Source organism: Conger conger, chromosome 17 (genome assembly GCF_963514075.1).
Source record: "Conger conger chromosome 17, fConCon1.1, whole genome shotgun sequence".
NCBI classification, from domain to species: domain Eukaryota; kingdom Metazoa; phylum Chordata; class Actinopteri; order Anguilliformes; family Congridae; genus Conger; species Conger conger.
In genome coordinates, this window is record NC_083776.1 from 26,536,640 (window position 1) to 26,552,012 (window position 15,373).

The window sequence follows — 15,373 nt, forward strand, 5'->3', positions numbered from 1 at the left end:
TATTGTGAACTTACAGAATAGTGTATTGTGTTCCTGGGGATGGTTACACACAAAGAGCATCCACTACACCCTTGACAACAACATTTTGTTGCCCATTGTCAGCCATTTATTAATTTATAAACATATTTTGAAACAATACATGGCAGTTGTCAAAATAAAAAATTTTCAATATACATACATACCTACATACATATATACATACTGCTCAAATGTAAACGCACTTATACATACACCATTCTTACAATCTTCCTCTGTTACCCACAAAGCACACATATCCACGAACAAACAGACACACATATTCACACATGAATATACACACACACACACACACATACAGCAACAGGAAATCAAGAAATAAAATGTAAGCACAGAACTGAATAGTCAAGGGCTTTAAAATCACATTTTATCATATCCAGGCCCATACAACAACATGCATTAATATAATAAATACAATGAATAATAATGCAAAAAGGTAATAATAAAGTTGAAAATGTTGAAGCCCACATAGGAGCTTATCTGAAGCAAAACAGTGCAACTGGTGCCACTGAATCAAACTTAAATAAACAGACAAATAAATAAATACTGTACATTGCACTTAGAGGGACACAATGCTTTACATATATTATACAAATGAAATGAACAGATCAGTCCATTAGAAATATAAATATGAAGAATGATAGAAACCACAAGAACAATAACACAGAACTGTGCATACAGTATGTTCAACTGAAACAAAACTACACAGAGGGGGCCAGACTGAGCATGTGCAAAACGACAGACAAGACTGAGCATGTGCAAAACCACAGAGAAGACTAACTGAGCATGTGCAGAAGGGCAGAGAAGACTGAGCATATGTAGATGGGCAGAGGAGTCTGAGCATGTGCAGAAGAACGGATGAGACTGAGCATGTGCAGAAGGGCAGATGAGACTGAGCATGTGCAGATGGGCAGACGAGACTGAGCATGAGCAGAAGGGCAGAGGAAACTGAGCATGTGCAGATGTGCAGATGAGACTGAGCATGTGCAGAAGGGCAGAGGAGACTGAGCATGTGAACTGTTACTGGACCAGCACATGGGAGGAACCTGGGTATTTTGTACTCCGCTGACACTACGGGGTCTTTTGACAGTAAAAAAAAAAACATCCCAACTGGCCAACTTCTCAACTCAACACCTCAATTTCCTGTTCCTTCAATGTGTCTTAATGTCTGAACACACATACACACCCACATGCACGCAAACACATGCATGCACACACAAACAAGCTACAGTATTCCTGGTTCCATTTATTTCTCTCTTCTGTATCCATAGATACAAAGGCTCCTTAATTACTGTCCATGATACTCCTCCAACCCCATCAGCAAAAGGCCTTCGACCTCCTGAGTTTCTGAGCTGGACAAAATTCCTGAGGTGAGACTCCAGCAGAGATTATTTGCAAAGCAACTTGTTTACCTGGGGCAAGTGTCAGAAAGCATAATTGCAGCGTTAGCTAGATAAATGCACTGAGTAAAACTCGGTTCTCCCCGAAAAAAATAGCAATGGCAGTGTGTCACCTGTATAGTTGCCACTTTACTCGACCGAATCGCAATCAGGGGAAAGATCTGGCTTCTGAAACTGGAACTTGGCTGGATCTTTCCTTCAGAACCAGACTTTCGGTTCGACATACGTTGCAAACCAAACACAGTCTTACTTTAATGTGTGGTTAAATTCAGTGCGGAACTGCAAGTTCATCCTGATGACTTGGTGTTAATGTGGCACATTTTGTTCAGCAAGAAATAATGGCCACTTAGCCACATTTTCATAATAAATAAAAATCTGTTTTATATTTCACCCTCTTTTCTGCTGTACCGAAAACGCAGGCTACTGAAATGATCAGTCAAAACAGAGGTATGTAGGTCTACCAAACCAAGATATTGCGTACCCACCCTAACTAACCCACGCAGACACAGGGAGAACTCCACACAGAGAGGCCCTATCCGACGGGGATTCAAACCCAGGACCTCCTTGCTGTGAGGTGGCAGTGCTAACCACTGCCACTGCACCATCCGTGCCGCCCTCAGATAATACTACTCAATATAATATTAAATAAGATTAGTTTCATCACTGGCCTAGATGATTTCTGGTTGTTAACCATTGTCTGAAGGCTTTTTTGTGGCTGGCTTTAAAGCCCCATAATGAAAAAAAAAGAAAAAAAAAAGGAAATTACTCCATTCCCCTCCTCCATAACCTTTAAAACCAACCACCCTCCCCTCGCTTGTCCGCTTTGAAGGCAAAAGCTCCACCAAAATTCTAGGGAGAGCCCAGAGCTCTTTTAGTCCATGCTCCAGATTAGGGAGAGCTCCAGGTTTACTGAGTGCAGTTGTGCAGCTAACTCAGTGATCCAGGTTTGTGACACAGGCCCCTACTCTTCTACAGTGCAGTCTGAAGAGTCATACTGGGACACTCAAAAACTCAGTCCATGTGATGAACGTGCAGATATGAATACTGCCAATGGGGCACCTCTCCCCATCACGGGGAAAAGGTCATGTGATGGGAAATTCCCTGAATTCCACAGGAAGTATTTCTAAAGCGATTACAAATACTTTGAATGCTCAGTCATGCGTTCGTTGAAACGCTCAAAGCAACCTCCAATTTGATTGGGGAAAGCAGATTATTTAGCAAGTCGGGCTCACACAAACATGTTGGAGAAATAACTTTAAACGCCCCTCAACAGACAAACTTGCAGGCACACGCAGTCAGCACTGGTGCAGTCTGGGCCTGACGCCAGACGATAGGGCCCGATAGAGGCGTGCTTGAACAGGATGAGCCAGCAGCCATACTTTCTGTTACTTTCACCTAAAAGTCTTTACATTTCACTGCCTTTGCCTGGTCCTATACACACATGTAAAGCACTGTGGTACAATGAAGAAAAAGTGCATGAAATTAACAAACCAACAACCTCTTTAAGGAATGGCATGGCGTGTTTGCATTAGAGGAAATATTTTTTCTTTCTTTCTTTTCTCTGACACAGTCGTGCTGTTTTTGTGTTTCCAAGGCTCCTGCGCATGAACCCCAGGGCGTTCTGCGAAACCTGGAAAGAACTCCAGTGCCATGGACACCAGGACCGCCAGTGAGCCAGGGGCGTGGAATCATCTAAAGTGTCGAAATGGAGTCCACAGGCTAAACGCCGGGCAGGGGGGTATGGGCCTTTGTTTATGATGTCCTAACGAGGGATAGTGGTCAAGTGACCCCAGCTGTGGACCCAGTGTGGGAGAGGAACCTGCAGTCTTCCTGAACAGGAACACAGCTCAGTGGCCTGTGATAGCACCACCGGACCACCAGGGGGCGTCCTTACACCCGCATGGCAGGCCCTGCCTGGCCTGTCAGTGGCACGGTGGAGCCACAGTCGTAGTCCAAGTCCACTATGGTGTGGGTTCCGCTGACCAGCCGGCCCTGAGGGTACCCCCGCCGGCCCCCCTCTCTCTCCCGAAAACTCTGGATATAACTCTGAAAGAGAGCGGAGGAGAAAGAGGGGAGTGAGAACAGAAACACAAGCTATTACTGTAAGTGTAAGCCAAAGGTGGTTGGCTGGCTCATTATACCCCTTTCCCACTGTAGAGCTGAACCAGACTGGTTCATTATACCCCTTTCCCACTGTATAGCTGAACCAGGCTGGCTCATTAAACCCCTTTCCCACTGTAGAGCTGAACCAGGCTGGCTCATTAAACCCCTTTCCCACTGTAGAGCTGAACCAGGCTGGCTCATTAAACCCCTTTCCCACTGTAGAGCTGAACCAGGCTGGCTCATTATACCTCTTTCCCACTGTAGAGCTGAACCAGGCTGGCTCATTATGCCCCTTTCCCACTGTAGAGCTGAACCAGGCTGGCTCATTATACCAGTTCCCCACTGTAGAGCTGAACCAGGCTGGCTCATTATACCCCTTTCCCACTGTAGAGCTGAACCAGGCTGGCTCATTATACCCCTTTCCCACTGTAGAGCTGAACCAGGCTGGCTCATTATATCCCTTTCCCACTGTAGAGCTGAACTAGGCTGGCTCATTAAACCCCTTTCCCACTGTAGAGCTGAACTAGGCTGGCTCATTAAACCCCTTTCCCACTGTAGAGCTGAACCAGGCTGGCTCATTACACCCCTTTCCCACTGTAGAGCTGAATCAGGCTGGCTCATTACACCCCTTTCCCACTGTAGAGCTGGCTCATACCAGAGTGAAACAGTGCGAGAGACAACAGAAGAGAGAGAGAGGGAAGAGGGGAGTGAGCAAGAAGCTGAAAGACGAAAGGACAGAGGAGCGAGAGACGCAGAGAGAGAGACGGAGGCGGAGAGGGGGGTCTTACGGGGGAGAGCACGTCCCCGTCGAAGCGGCGGATGGGGGTTGGTTTCCGGCGGTACGGGGGTTCGGGGTGCAGCTTGGGGGCGTGCGTGTGGTGGGAGTGGTGGTGCCGCGGCTGTTTCTTCTTCTTCTTTCTTCCCTCCCTCCTCTCCTCCTTCTGACGGATCCGCATGAGCTGCACCCGCCGCTGCTGGCGGCTGATTATCACTGAGAGAGAAATCAGTCTCATCAACAACCGCGACGCACACCGTCAGAACAGCAGTACGTTTACGGCTCTCTGTAAACACAACGACGTGCGAGTATATCTCATGTCTCCATTTTAGAGGGAGAAAGGGCGAGAGACATGAGAGAAACAGAGAGAGAGCGAAAATGCACGAGAGAGAGACAAAGAGATAGTGAGAGACCGATAGAGATAGATATGCAGGACAATAGTTACTTAAATTTCCTGTACTCTCACGGTTTGCCCTCTCTCTTGCACGGAGAGGGAAGTTGGAATTTCACAGTCTGGCTCAGAGCCAGTGACCTTAACCAAGCAAGGTCATTCGCTCTGAACATACTCTGAACAGAGTACACGACAGAGTTAGACAAGACTGAAAATCAGCAAGCTTGAGTTAATTGAGGAAAAATGAATGAGACTAGTCCTATTTCCATCTAGACCAGGGGTTCCCAACCTGTGGTCTGGGGCCCCCATGGGGGGGGGGTGCCAAAAGTCATTTGGGGTGTGGGGGGGGGGTGTCCTGGAACATCGCAGTGTCTGCTGGTTTGTGGCATCTTTCAGCATCGGTGATTCATCTAATCATCGATTGGCTGAGGAATCCACAGACCGCCTTCTCAAGGCCTTAAATGGCCGCTGATCGAAAGGTACCCAGAGAAACCGGCAGACACTGCAGCCCTCAGGGCGGGGGGGGGGTCTGCCACACTCACCCTCGGTGTGCGAGTAGCCCTCGGCCGTCACCTTCCACTGGATGATGACCCCCAGCAGGGCGAGCAGGGGCCACACGCCCATGACGGCCCAGCTGAACCAGCACACGGGCCTGCGGCGCGCCGCGATCACGCGCTCGTACAGGTAGCGCACGGCCAGCAGCATCTCGGTGAAGTAGTCCAGCGTGACGGCGATGACGGCCGAGCCGAACACGGCGGTGGACAGCGTGGTGAAGCAGCGCTGCCACTGCAGCGTCAGCACGGCGAACAGCATGCCGGAGCCCAGCAGCGCGCCCAGGGGCACCCACGCCGTGCGCGGGTGGTAGAACTCCTCCGCCACCACCAGCCCGGCCACGGCCAGCAGCAGCCCCAGGAGCAGGCCCACCATGAACAGGCCCACGCTGCGCACCAGCATGGTCACCAGGCCGCACAGCACCCCGATGCCCAGCCCGATGCCCGCGCTGGCCTCCACGCTCAGCTGGGTCTCCATCACGCGCTCCTTGTAGCACAGCACGAAGATGATGACCGAGCCGAACATCAGCCCCGTCAGGAACATCACCGCCTTGAAGCAGCGGTAGCCTGGGGGAGGAGAGAGGGAGAACGGGAGGGGAGGGAGGACCAAGAAAAACACGAGAGGGAAGAGAGGAGGATGAGAGAAGAGAGGGGAGAAGGAGGAAGAGAGAAAACTACTACTTTCTACTTTCACTGGAAAAGATAAACTAAAACAGTAAAAGTGAGGAGGTACCTGTTCCATCCACCTCATACGGGATGCGTTCTCCTGCTCAGTGCCCACAGTCTACTGTCCCAGCATGCTTAACGTTACGTGATGTTAGCAGCTAAGCTAACGCTAGTCAGTTAGCCAAGCTAGATTAGGCGTGCAGCCTTAGCCAACTAGTTATAGCTACCATTTGGTATCTTCCTATCCAATAAAATCTTTGGCTCTACTGTGCCCCATAATGCTCTTCTGTCTTACCAAAGAAACAGTAGATGATGCCGAAGACGCAGCACATGGAGCAGATGACGGAGGGCACGATGTCGTAGCGGCGTTCGATCTTGTCCTGGCAGCTGTACAGGTGCTCCGGACTCCAGGGGGAGGGCAGAAGGGCCAGCTTGAAGGGCGGGGTGTGCAGCATCGTCGTCATGGTGACAGAGTGGACGGGCACTCAGGGAGAAGGGGGAGATGGACAGGGTGGAGGTGGGGCAGGGCTGGGAAGATTAGGAGGCGCTTCCCAGCCAAAGTGATCCACCTGAACAGAACGGGAGGGAAGCGATGTGAGGCCTTTCTCCAGAACTGAACCCAAACTTCATCTCATTCAAACCCAAACCCAAACTTCAACTCATTCAACTTACAGCTAATGTCCGTAGTGTCTGAGATATTATAGGCTGAAGGGTCTGTCGACTACTTAGTACTGAAGTATGACCATCTGCAAATAAATGATATAATAATAATGGTATTTGTGGGAATCACTAAAGCCAGAGAATATTCTGGCAGGCTAATGATGAGCGAGTTTCTAGCATCTGTGTCCCATTCTCCCTCACATGGAAATGAGTGAGCTGCAGTAACCCTGAACCAGAATTCCAAGAAAAGCACAATAGGAAATAGACGGATGGGGCCAGGAGGAGCTTTTCCCTCCCAGCAATAACAGGAAATGTTGCGGGGAGATGTACGATTATACGGAGAATCAGTCCATGCTCGGCCATACTTCAGCCCACAGCAGCGAGAGTAGCAGTGGAGTCATCTAAAGATGAACTCCAACGCCCGGCTACAATGCAGGACACCCACACTACCGCTCGACTGTCTCTGCTACTGCTCCTATGAGCACGGCACCAACATGGCAGCCTGACAGCAGCTGTACCGATGGATCTCTTTTAAAATACTCTACGTGCGCTAAGTCAACCTGGATACAACAGTCTGAGCAAACAACCAGAAATAAACATCCGCATCCATACAAATGGGCTTTTGAATAAAGATGAAGCACACTCGTGAAGTGGACGTGCTTTAAGATGAGTCAGAGCAGGGATGTCTACTCACTCCAGAGTGCTGCTCGGAGACGGGACCGGAGAATGAGGGCGCCAATCCGTAGGGAAAGGGCTCCGGGCGGTTCTCCTTCTTTCTGTACGAGACAGAGGCACCACAGCTTGCTATCACAGTGCAGTGAGCAGTGACAGCGTTGTAGATGACAGCGTGATGCAGTATCAGAGCAGTGCAGTGTGTAGTTTCAGTGCTGTTGACATTGACAGTGTGTATTTTCAGTGCTGTTGACATTGACAGTGTGTAGTTTCAGCGTGTAGCTGTCACTGTGAATCAGCAGCAGTTAAGAGAACACAATGGCCTAACAGCTTCCGCCAGAGATCAGATTCCCAGCAGGTGCTAATGGAGGGAAAAGAAAGCGAGAATGAAAATCATGAGATGTAAATAAAATAAAAAACAACCTGTTATGTTACTATTATCGGAACCTCCAACTTCCTGTCTGTTGTCATAACGACAGAGAAATGCTGGATTATGGGCAGTGGCCAATGACAGAGCTGTGTTACCCCCATAGCAACAGCCAAAGAGCCAATCAGTGACCCTGCCAATACCGCTCAGCTTTTCTTTTTTTCTTTTTTTCTATTGCAGTTCCAAGAGCCGACTTTTCCTCCAATGACAAGAGACAGCACATGTCAACAATTAATTGTACCCTGCTTTCAAGTGATGTCGGGTCGTTAGGCTACTCCGAGTATCGACGACATCACAACTCAGCCATCAGACTCGTTCACGTTCACATAATTTGGGGAAGAACAAGAAAAGAGAGATAGATGAAATGGGAGAGGGAGATGGATAGAGGTAAGAGGAGGACACCATCACCCTCCATACAGTGCCTTAGACCTTGTTGGCCAGTAAACAAAGGGCTCCCATTCTATAGGCCTTGTGTTTGCCCTGAAAGGCATTTTTCAACAGAAAATGGTCTCAGCAGATAAGGATTTCTGCTTACAAACAAGAACACAAAAAACCTGAGACGCAGTCCAACAGTTGAGCTGCGCAGCGGCAGTCAGAAGAGAACACTGCATGTGCAGCTGACGCAGGGAGACTGCAGGCAGCAAACCAATCACACAAGACCATTAACCAATGAGGCAGGGCATGGCAGCGGACTGAAATAGCAACTTTGTGGCCAATCATGCACCGCTCCGAAGAACTCCCATCTACAGTTGGCACTGGCACTGGCACAGTCCATATCAGTCCATGGATTCCATAGCAGATGGTGGGTCACGTCACTAACCCAAGAATAACCTGTTTCACATACCACAGATAAGCCCAAGGGCGAAACGACCAGCCTGATGTACATTCCAATAATACTTTAGTTGTAATTATCTCCCTGCCCTAGATTCATCAGGGCTGCTGTAAGAGGAGTGATGCAATAAAAACAACATTATATAAGCATATTTATAGTATTGTTATTTACTTCATATTCCTAATATAAAAAATAAAATAAAAAGGAAAACAAAAAAGGAAAATGAAATTAAAGCACTGAGAATGTATTCTTATTATTATTTTTATTCCTGATTTCCCTGGGATCCTCAGGACAGAGGAACGGATACTGGAGCCGTCAGAAGCAGTACGAGCATTAACATTAGCCCAGGCAGAGACAGCCTGGATGTTTTTATCGAGTGCAGTGAGAGCAGAATGACTGATTGACAGAATGAGTGACTGACTGCTGTGGGAGGAAGGGGGGGGGGAATGAATCCTGGGGTAAACTTGGTTAATCCTGAGTGCTTCTGGCTTAAACTGCACTACACTGCCCTGCTCTCACCCGCCCCAAAGCCTCTCAGAGAGGGTGTGAAAGTGCCGGGGGAGGGGAGGGGGGAGGGGCGCTGCGAATGTCCGGGTTCCAGTGGCGCTGTGCTGACCTCAAAAAACACCCGAGAGCATTCCAAGCCAGCATTCCTGCTGCACTCCATCCAACATTCCATCGCCAGTATTCCCAAGCAATGTTTTGGAACCCACGGGCATTTTTATGGATATATTGTGTACATAAGACAAATGTCTACATTGCCAAGAATTTCTTTAAAAAAAGAAATCATGAAACCCAAAATATTCATTTCGCCGTTTCACACCCTGTGCGCATTACAATGTACATAACTTGTTTGCCATTTTGCACTGAAGTGCACTGAATTTTCCATGTTACATTTTACAACTGTTCGGACCTAGCGTCCACTGGAATGTACAAACAAATAATAATTAAAGATTTACAAATCACGACTCGCAAGCTTCCGCAGCACGACACTGAAAAAAGTCTGAACTCCTAAACCCTCCCACAACGACAGGGTGGGTGGAGTCCTCCACAGCCATAGGCCAGGTCCACGTCTCGCTGCCACGGATACGGAGTGACATCAGCGGGCTGCACGCTTGTCACTTGTCACCGTGACAGACACCACAGGCACATGGGAATGCGCGTGGTGATGGCGTGAAGACCAGCGTCAGCGCTGAGTCAGGCCCCGGACCCGCGCTCTGTCCCCCTGCAGCCTGCCATGCCTGCCCACGGCCTGCTGCTCCACAGAGCCCACGCTCCCGAAACCAGGACCGGCCATCCAGCCCCTCCACGACATCTCTGACCCACAGAGAGAGAGTATTTATACACACACAAGCTCAGTGGTTTGAATGCCGGTGTAGCCACAATAAGATCTGCACAGCCATAGGGCCCTTGAGCAAGGCCCTTAACCCTGCATTGCTCCAGGGGATTGTCTCCTGCTTAGTCTACTCAACTGTACGTCACTCTGGATAAGATGCGTCTGCCAAATGTCAATAATGTAATGTAATCTCCAGAAAACAGAATCATGTGTGAGAGAGAGAAGGTGTATGCACAGGGGTTGATATACAGTCAGGTCCATAAATATTGGGACATCGACACAATTCTCATCTTTTTGGCTCTATACACCACCACAATGGACTTGAAAGAAACAAGATACGCTTTAACTGCAGACTTTCAGCTTTAATTTGAGGGTATTTACATCCAAATCAGGTGAACGGTGTAGGAATTACAACAGTTTCTATATGTGCCTCCCACTTTTTAAGGGACCAAAAGTAATGGGACAATTGGCTGCTCAGCTGTTCCATGGCCAGGTGTGTGTTATTCCCTCATTATCTCATTTGCAAGGAGCAGATAAAAGGTCTAGAGTTCATTTCAAGTGTGCTATTTGCATTTGGAATCTGTTGCTGTCAACTCTCAATATGAGATCCAAAGAGCTGTCACTATCAGTGAAGCAAGCCATCATTAGGCTGAAAAATCAAAACAAACCCATCAGAGAGATAGCAAAAACATTAGGTGTGGCCAAATCAACTGTTTGGAACATTCTTAAAAAGAAAGAACGCACCGGTGAGCTCAGCAACACCAAAAGACCCAGAAGACCACGGAAAACAACTGTGGTGGATGACAGAAGAATTCTTTCCCTGGTGAAGAAAAACCCCTTCACAACAGTTGGCCAGATCAAGAACACTCTCCAGGAGGTAGGTGTATGTGTGTCAAAGTCAACAATCAAGAGAAGACTTCACCAGAGTGAATACAGAGGGTTCACCACAAGATGTAAACCATTGGTGAGCCTCAAAAACAGGAAGACCAGATTAGAGTTTGCCAAACAACATCTAAAAAGCCTTTACAGTTCTGGAACAACATCCTATGGACAGATGAGACAAAGATCAACTTGTAGCAGAATGAAGAGAAGAGTGTGGAGAAGGAAAGGAACTGCTCATGATCCAAAACATACCACCTCATCAGTGAAGCATGGTGGTGGTAGTGTCATGACGTGGACATGTATGGCTGCCAATGGAACTGGTTCCCTTGTATTTATTGATGATGTGACTGCTGACAAAAGCAGCAGGATGAATTCTGAAGTGTTTTGGGCAATATTATCTGCTCATATTCAGCCAAATGCTTCAGAACTCATTGGACGGCACTTCACAGTGCAGATGTAATTGACTGCAAAGGATTTGCAACCAAGTATTAAAAAGTGAAAGTTTGATTTATGATTGTTAGTTTGTCCCATTACTTTTGGTCCCTTAAAAAGTGGGAGGCACATATACAAACTGTTGTAATTCCTACACCGTTCACCTGATTTGGATGTAAATACCCTCAAATTGTGGGCTGAAGTATGGCCGAGCATGGATTGATTCTCCATGTAATCACTCCCATCTCCCCGCACCATTTCCTGTTATTACTGGGAGGGAAAAGCTCCTGCTGGCCCCATCAGTCTATTTCCTATAGTGCTTATCTTGGAATGGGACACAGATGCTGGTTATATAACTTTTTGGAAACTCGCTCATCATTAGCCTGCCAGAATATTCTCTGGCTTTAGTGATTCCCACAAACTACACACACACTACAGTACACAGCAGAATCACACACACTACAGTACACGACAGAAAACACACTCTCACACAGAAAGCAGGGGTGTACCGGTTACAGGAACGCAAAGGGGCTTTCCTCAGACCACCCCTCCCTCTGTCAGAAGCAGTGAGTGCTGTGGGGGTCTGCCTGAGGTATAACCACACAGCCATAGCAAGCCACACTGACACCCACACCAAACCACTCGACAGCAAGCCACACATACACAAGAAATAAAAGCAAGAGCACCGATTGAGACTCTCAGGGATTTAGCGGTGAAGCACCGTTTCTCTTAAACTGCTGTCACAGGCATCAAGAAAATAAAGAAAGACAACAGGCCAGAGACCGCTGGCTCAATGGCGGATTAGGTGCCTTCACTAAGTGGACTGTTACTTACTCTTACTCTTTGGGAGTCACTCAGTCAGTCAGTCAGTTAATGAGCGAGTGAGCGAGAGAGTAAATAAGCAAATGAGTGAGTGAATAGGTGAGTCAGTGATCAGGTCAATAAGTAAGGGACTGAGCAGGGGACGGAGTGAATCAGGAAGTGAGTGAGTGACGGGAGGGTCGGACACAATCTGGAGTATCTATTGCTGGGTAAAAAAACAGCAGTGCAGCGGATTAATGGCATTATAATTGACTTCCTTTCCCCCTCCCTCTGCCTCACTGCCACCCCGACCCAGTTTATCTCTCTCTCTCTCCCTCTCTCTATCTATCTCTCACTCTCTCTCTCTATCTCTCACATGTAAAATGATGAATATCCTCCTTCCTCAGTGAATTTGGCTCTGGCACCTCAGGACAGCTGCCGCACTTGCTCCCTTCAAACCGCCATTACATAACTGACATGGCTGCACACTCCGTTTCACACACAACTGCGCCATTCATCATCAGCCCCTCCACCACGAGGCCTTTTCCTGCTCCAGTCCCACATCACACAGCCCACGGTCTCCCCAGCTTTGATAAATGAGGTTGTTTCATGGTTTTACAGCTAAGCATTAACAGTTATACAGCCATTAACATTTAAACTAATGCTCTGATATCTGTTGACATCCAGACCACTCACCCAGTAAACCATGGGATCCGGGCGGCACGAGAGAGCAAGCCCGCAAAAATATCAGTCTCTCCTGGCCCACACAAAAAACAGGAGAGTTACCATTGGAATAAATGTAACAGTCAGTTACGAGTCTTTAAATTAAGACTAAATCTGCTACAGTATCACTATTGGATTCAAGTCAGGGCTTTGTGTGACTACTCCAAAACTTTAATTTAGATGATTTTCAATCAATCAGTTGTGGACCTGCTTTGGTGTTTGGGATCATTGTCTTGCTGCAGAATCAAATCACACTGTAACTTCAGCTCATGCCTGGATATATGACCAGACATTCTCCTTGAGAATTTTCTGCAAAAGTTCCACTTTTGACTCATCTGCCCAGAGAACATTATCGCAAGAGGCTTATGGATCAACCAGGTGCTTTTTTGCAATTGAGAGACAAGCATTGATGTTTTTCTTGGTTAGCAGCGGATTACATCTTGGAACTCTCATGAATCCCTTCTTTTCCCAGTCTCTTCCTTATTGCAGAGTCATGTACACTGAGCTTAGCTGAGGCTAGAAAGACCTGCAGGTGTTCAGAGGTTCTTCTGGGATTATTTGAGATTTCCTTGATGTGTTGATACTGCACCCTTGGAGGCATTTAGGCAGGCTTGCCACTCCTGAGAAAATTCACCACTGTGGTTTAGCAGAGTGGTGGAACCTTAGAAATGATTTTGTAACCCTTTCCAGACTGATATATTTGAAGAACTTATTTTGTTCATGGCACCCCAAACTTGTGTTTGTCTGAATTAAAGCAGTTCTGCCAGGAAAAGTGGGCTAAAATGATGTGATGTGAAAGCTTGATATCAAATCATAGGAAGTGTTCAATTGTAGGTATTCCTGTTAAAGGTGGTGCAGCCAGTTAAGGGGACACACGGGGGTGATATGGGTGTCTGAAAACATTTTTCATTAAATAAGTGAAATGTGCTCCCTCTATCATATTATCCTGCGAAAGGCAGGAATACACCCTGGACGGGTCGCCAGTCCATCGCAGGGCACACACACCATTCACTCACACACTCATACCTACGGGCAATTTAGACAATCAGCCTAACATGCATGTCTTTGGACTGTGGGAGGAAACCGGAGTACCCGGAGGAAACCCACGCAGACACGGGGAGAACATGCAAACTCCGCACAGAGAGGCCCCGGCCGACAGGGCTTCGAACCCAGGACCTCCTTGCTGTGAGGCAGCAGTGCTACCCACTGCACCATCCGTGCCGCCCCAGAACAGTTTATTGAAGTTCAGAAATGAATGGCAAGGAAGATATACCCCTCTCCCCAAAAAAGTGCAGTGGTCAAATTACACTCTGGCTTTTGGGATCTGTCAGGTTGCTGACCTCCAGGTGGGGGTGGGGTGTAGTTGAGGAGGTTTGTAATTCTGCACAGGTGCATTTCGTTTTTTCTTTTTTGGGTGGGGGGGGGGGGTGCTCAGGTCTGTTTTGGGGGTCTAAGCTCTGCATGGCTCCCCCCAAATTCGAACCCTGATTGGAGAGACAAGAGATGATGGGGGAATAAACGCCGCCTCTAGTTTCGCTCAAAATGCCTGACCTGTACGCTGCGTTATGCCCTGACAGTAACACACTGTACACATACAGTGCATGGGGCTCGGCTATTTTGCCGAAAACGTCTCCATCAAAGTGACACTGGATAATGGGGGCGTACATTATATTATAAAATCGATTTATCTGGGGAAGCGCTGTGCGACTAACTAGCTTCTTGATGTAGCTATACGTCACTATCTCAAATAATTTAAATAGCTGATAGCCTAGTCACTGCTGTATTTATAAGACCAGCCGTTCTATTAAATTGTTTTGTTGACTGCCATTGCCTGGTTATTGTATGGGCACCTATGTGAAGTCAATTACCGTTACGCGGACAACGGTCAGTAGTCGATTAACTCAATTCCATTCCCTAAATTCTACATCGTATTTTTCCAGTGAAGTAGGAGCCTCCGAACAGATTCGCACAGCTCGGCTACTCACCCGCGCTACGACTCAGCATCCGAGAGATCCTCCACGCCTGCCAGCTGGATCAGATATCGTCGCTCTACCCAAGGCCCGCTCCCCATCCTACAGAGCCGTCATTGGCTCCGTACGGTGCGCTTTCCCCAGCGCAAAGCATAAAAACGACCCTGACTATTATTATTGTAGTATACTGACGCTCCCGCACGGGGTGACTGTCCTCGAACTACTGAGCCATAACTAGCCATTAGACGGTGCACTGCAAACACGGGCAAATTTAATAATTTGCTTCGAAATATAAATTAATAGACTAATTATGTTGACTACTTATAGCCTACCTTCTGCCAGCATGCATGTAACCTAAACCTGCTGCCAGCATCCATGGACGTCAGCGTACGCGTCTCAGTCCAGTAGCTCCCAGTGATGATGTGAATTGCCTCACATGGTTTGGAGTGTACCATTCTGCGGGAGAGCGAGGGACTGAAGGATGAATCGGGCGCAAAGGCGGCACGTGTTGGCCAGGAGAACGATGACACGCCAGTTATAAACAGTAAGACTCCTTGAAACCTGTGCTTTCTGCAATATATTCAGATACCAAGCTATGTCAGAGATGTGGGAATATACGTGTCCGCGTGTGTATGGGACCCCATGGAATGGCTTATCAAAATAATGCTGTAAATTGGAACAGACTAAGAGTCTTAGTGTTTATATTAAAACTTAAA

At 47.7% G+C, this 15,373-nt stretch overlaps 1 protein-coding gene across 3 annotated transcripts; it reads right to left on the minus strand.

Annotated features, from left to right (window-relative positions):
- Nucleotides 1–15,296, minus strand: LOC133116670 (transmembrane protein 198-B-like). 3 transcript variants are annotated; one of them, XM_061226507.1, is made up of 6 exons: nt 14,673–15,296; nt 7,277–7,358; nt 6,218–6,491; nt 5,248–5,823; nt 4,328–4,530; nt 1–3,482 (listed from the first exon to the last, which is right to left on the minus strand). In XM_061226507.1, the coding sequence occupies exons 3-6, from the start codon at nt 6,384–6,386 to the stop codon at nt 3,327–3,329; spliced, it is 1,104 nt and encodes a 367-aa protein (XP_061082491.1). In that variant the 5' UTR covers nt 6,387–6,491; nt 7,277–7,358; nt 14,673–15,296; the 3' UTR covers nt 1–3,326. The 3 variants fall into 3 exon arrangements, with proteins under 3 accessions (XP_061082491.1, XP_061082492.1, XP_061082490.1); XM_061226508.1 differs by lacking the exon at nt 7,277–7,358 and having other exon boundaries at nt 14,990–15,296; XM_061226506.1 differs by lacking the exon at nt 7,277–7,358.
- Nucleotides 15,297–15,373: the final 77 nt, after the last annotated feature.

Coding starts and splice junctions, on each gene's coding strand:
- LOC133116670 (XM_061226508.1), bottom strand. CDS start 6,386: ATGACGACGATGCTGCACACCCCGCCCTTCAAGCTGGCCCTTCTGCCC. Junction 5,824..6,217: donor CATCATCTACTGTTTCTTTG/GTAAGACAGAAG, acceptor CTCCTCCCCCAG/GCTACCGCTGCTTCAAGGCG. Junction 3,483..4,327: donor ACGGGGACGTGCTCTCCCCC/GTAAGACCCCCC, acceptor GCTCTCTTTCAG/AGTTATATCCAGAGTTTTCG.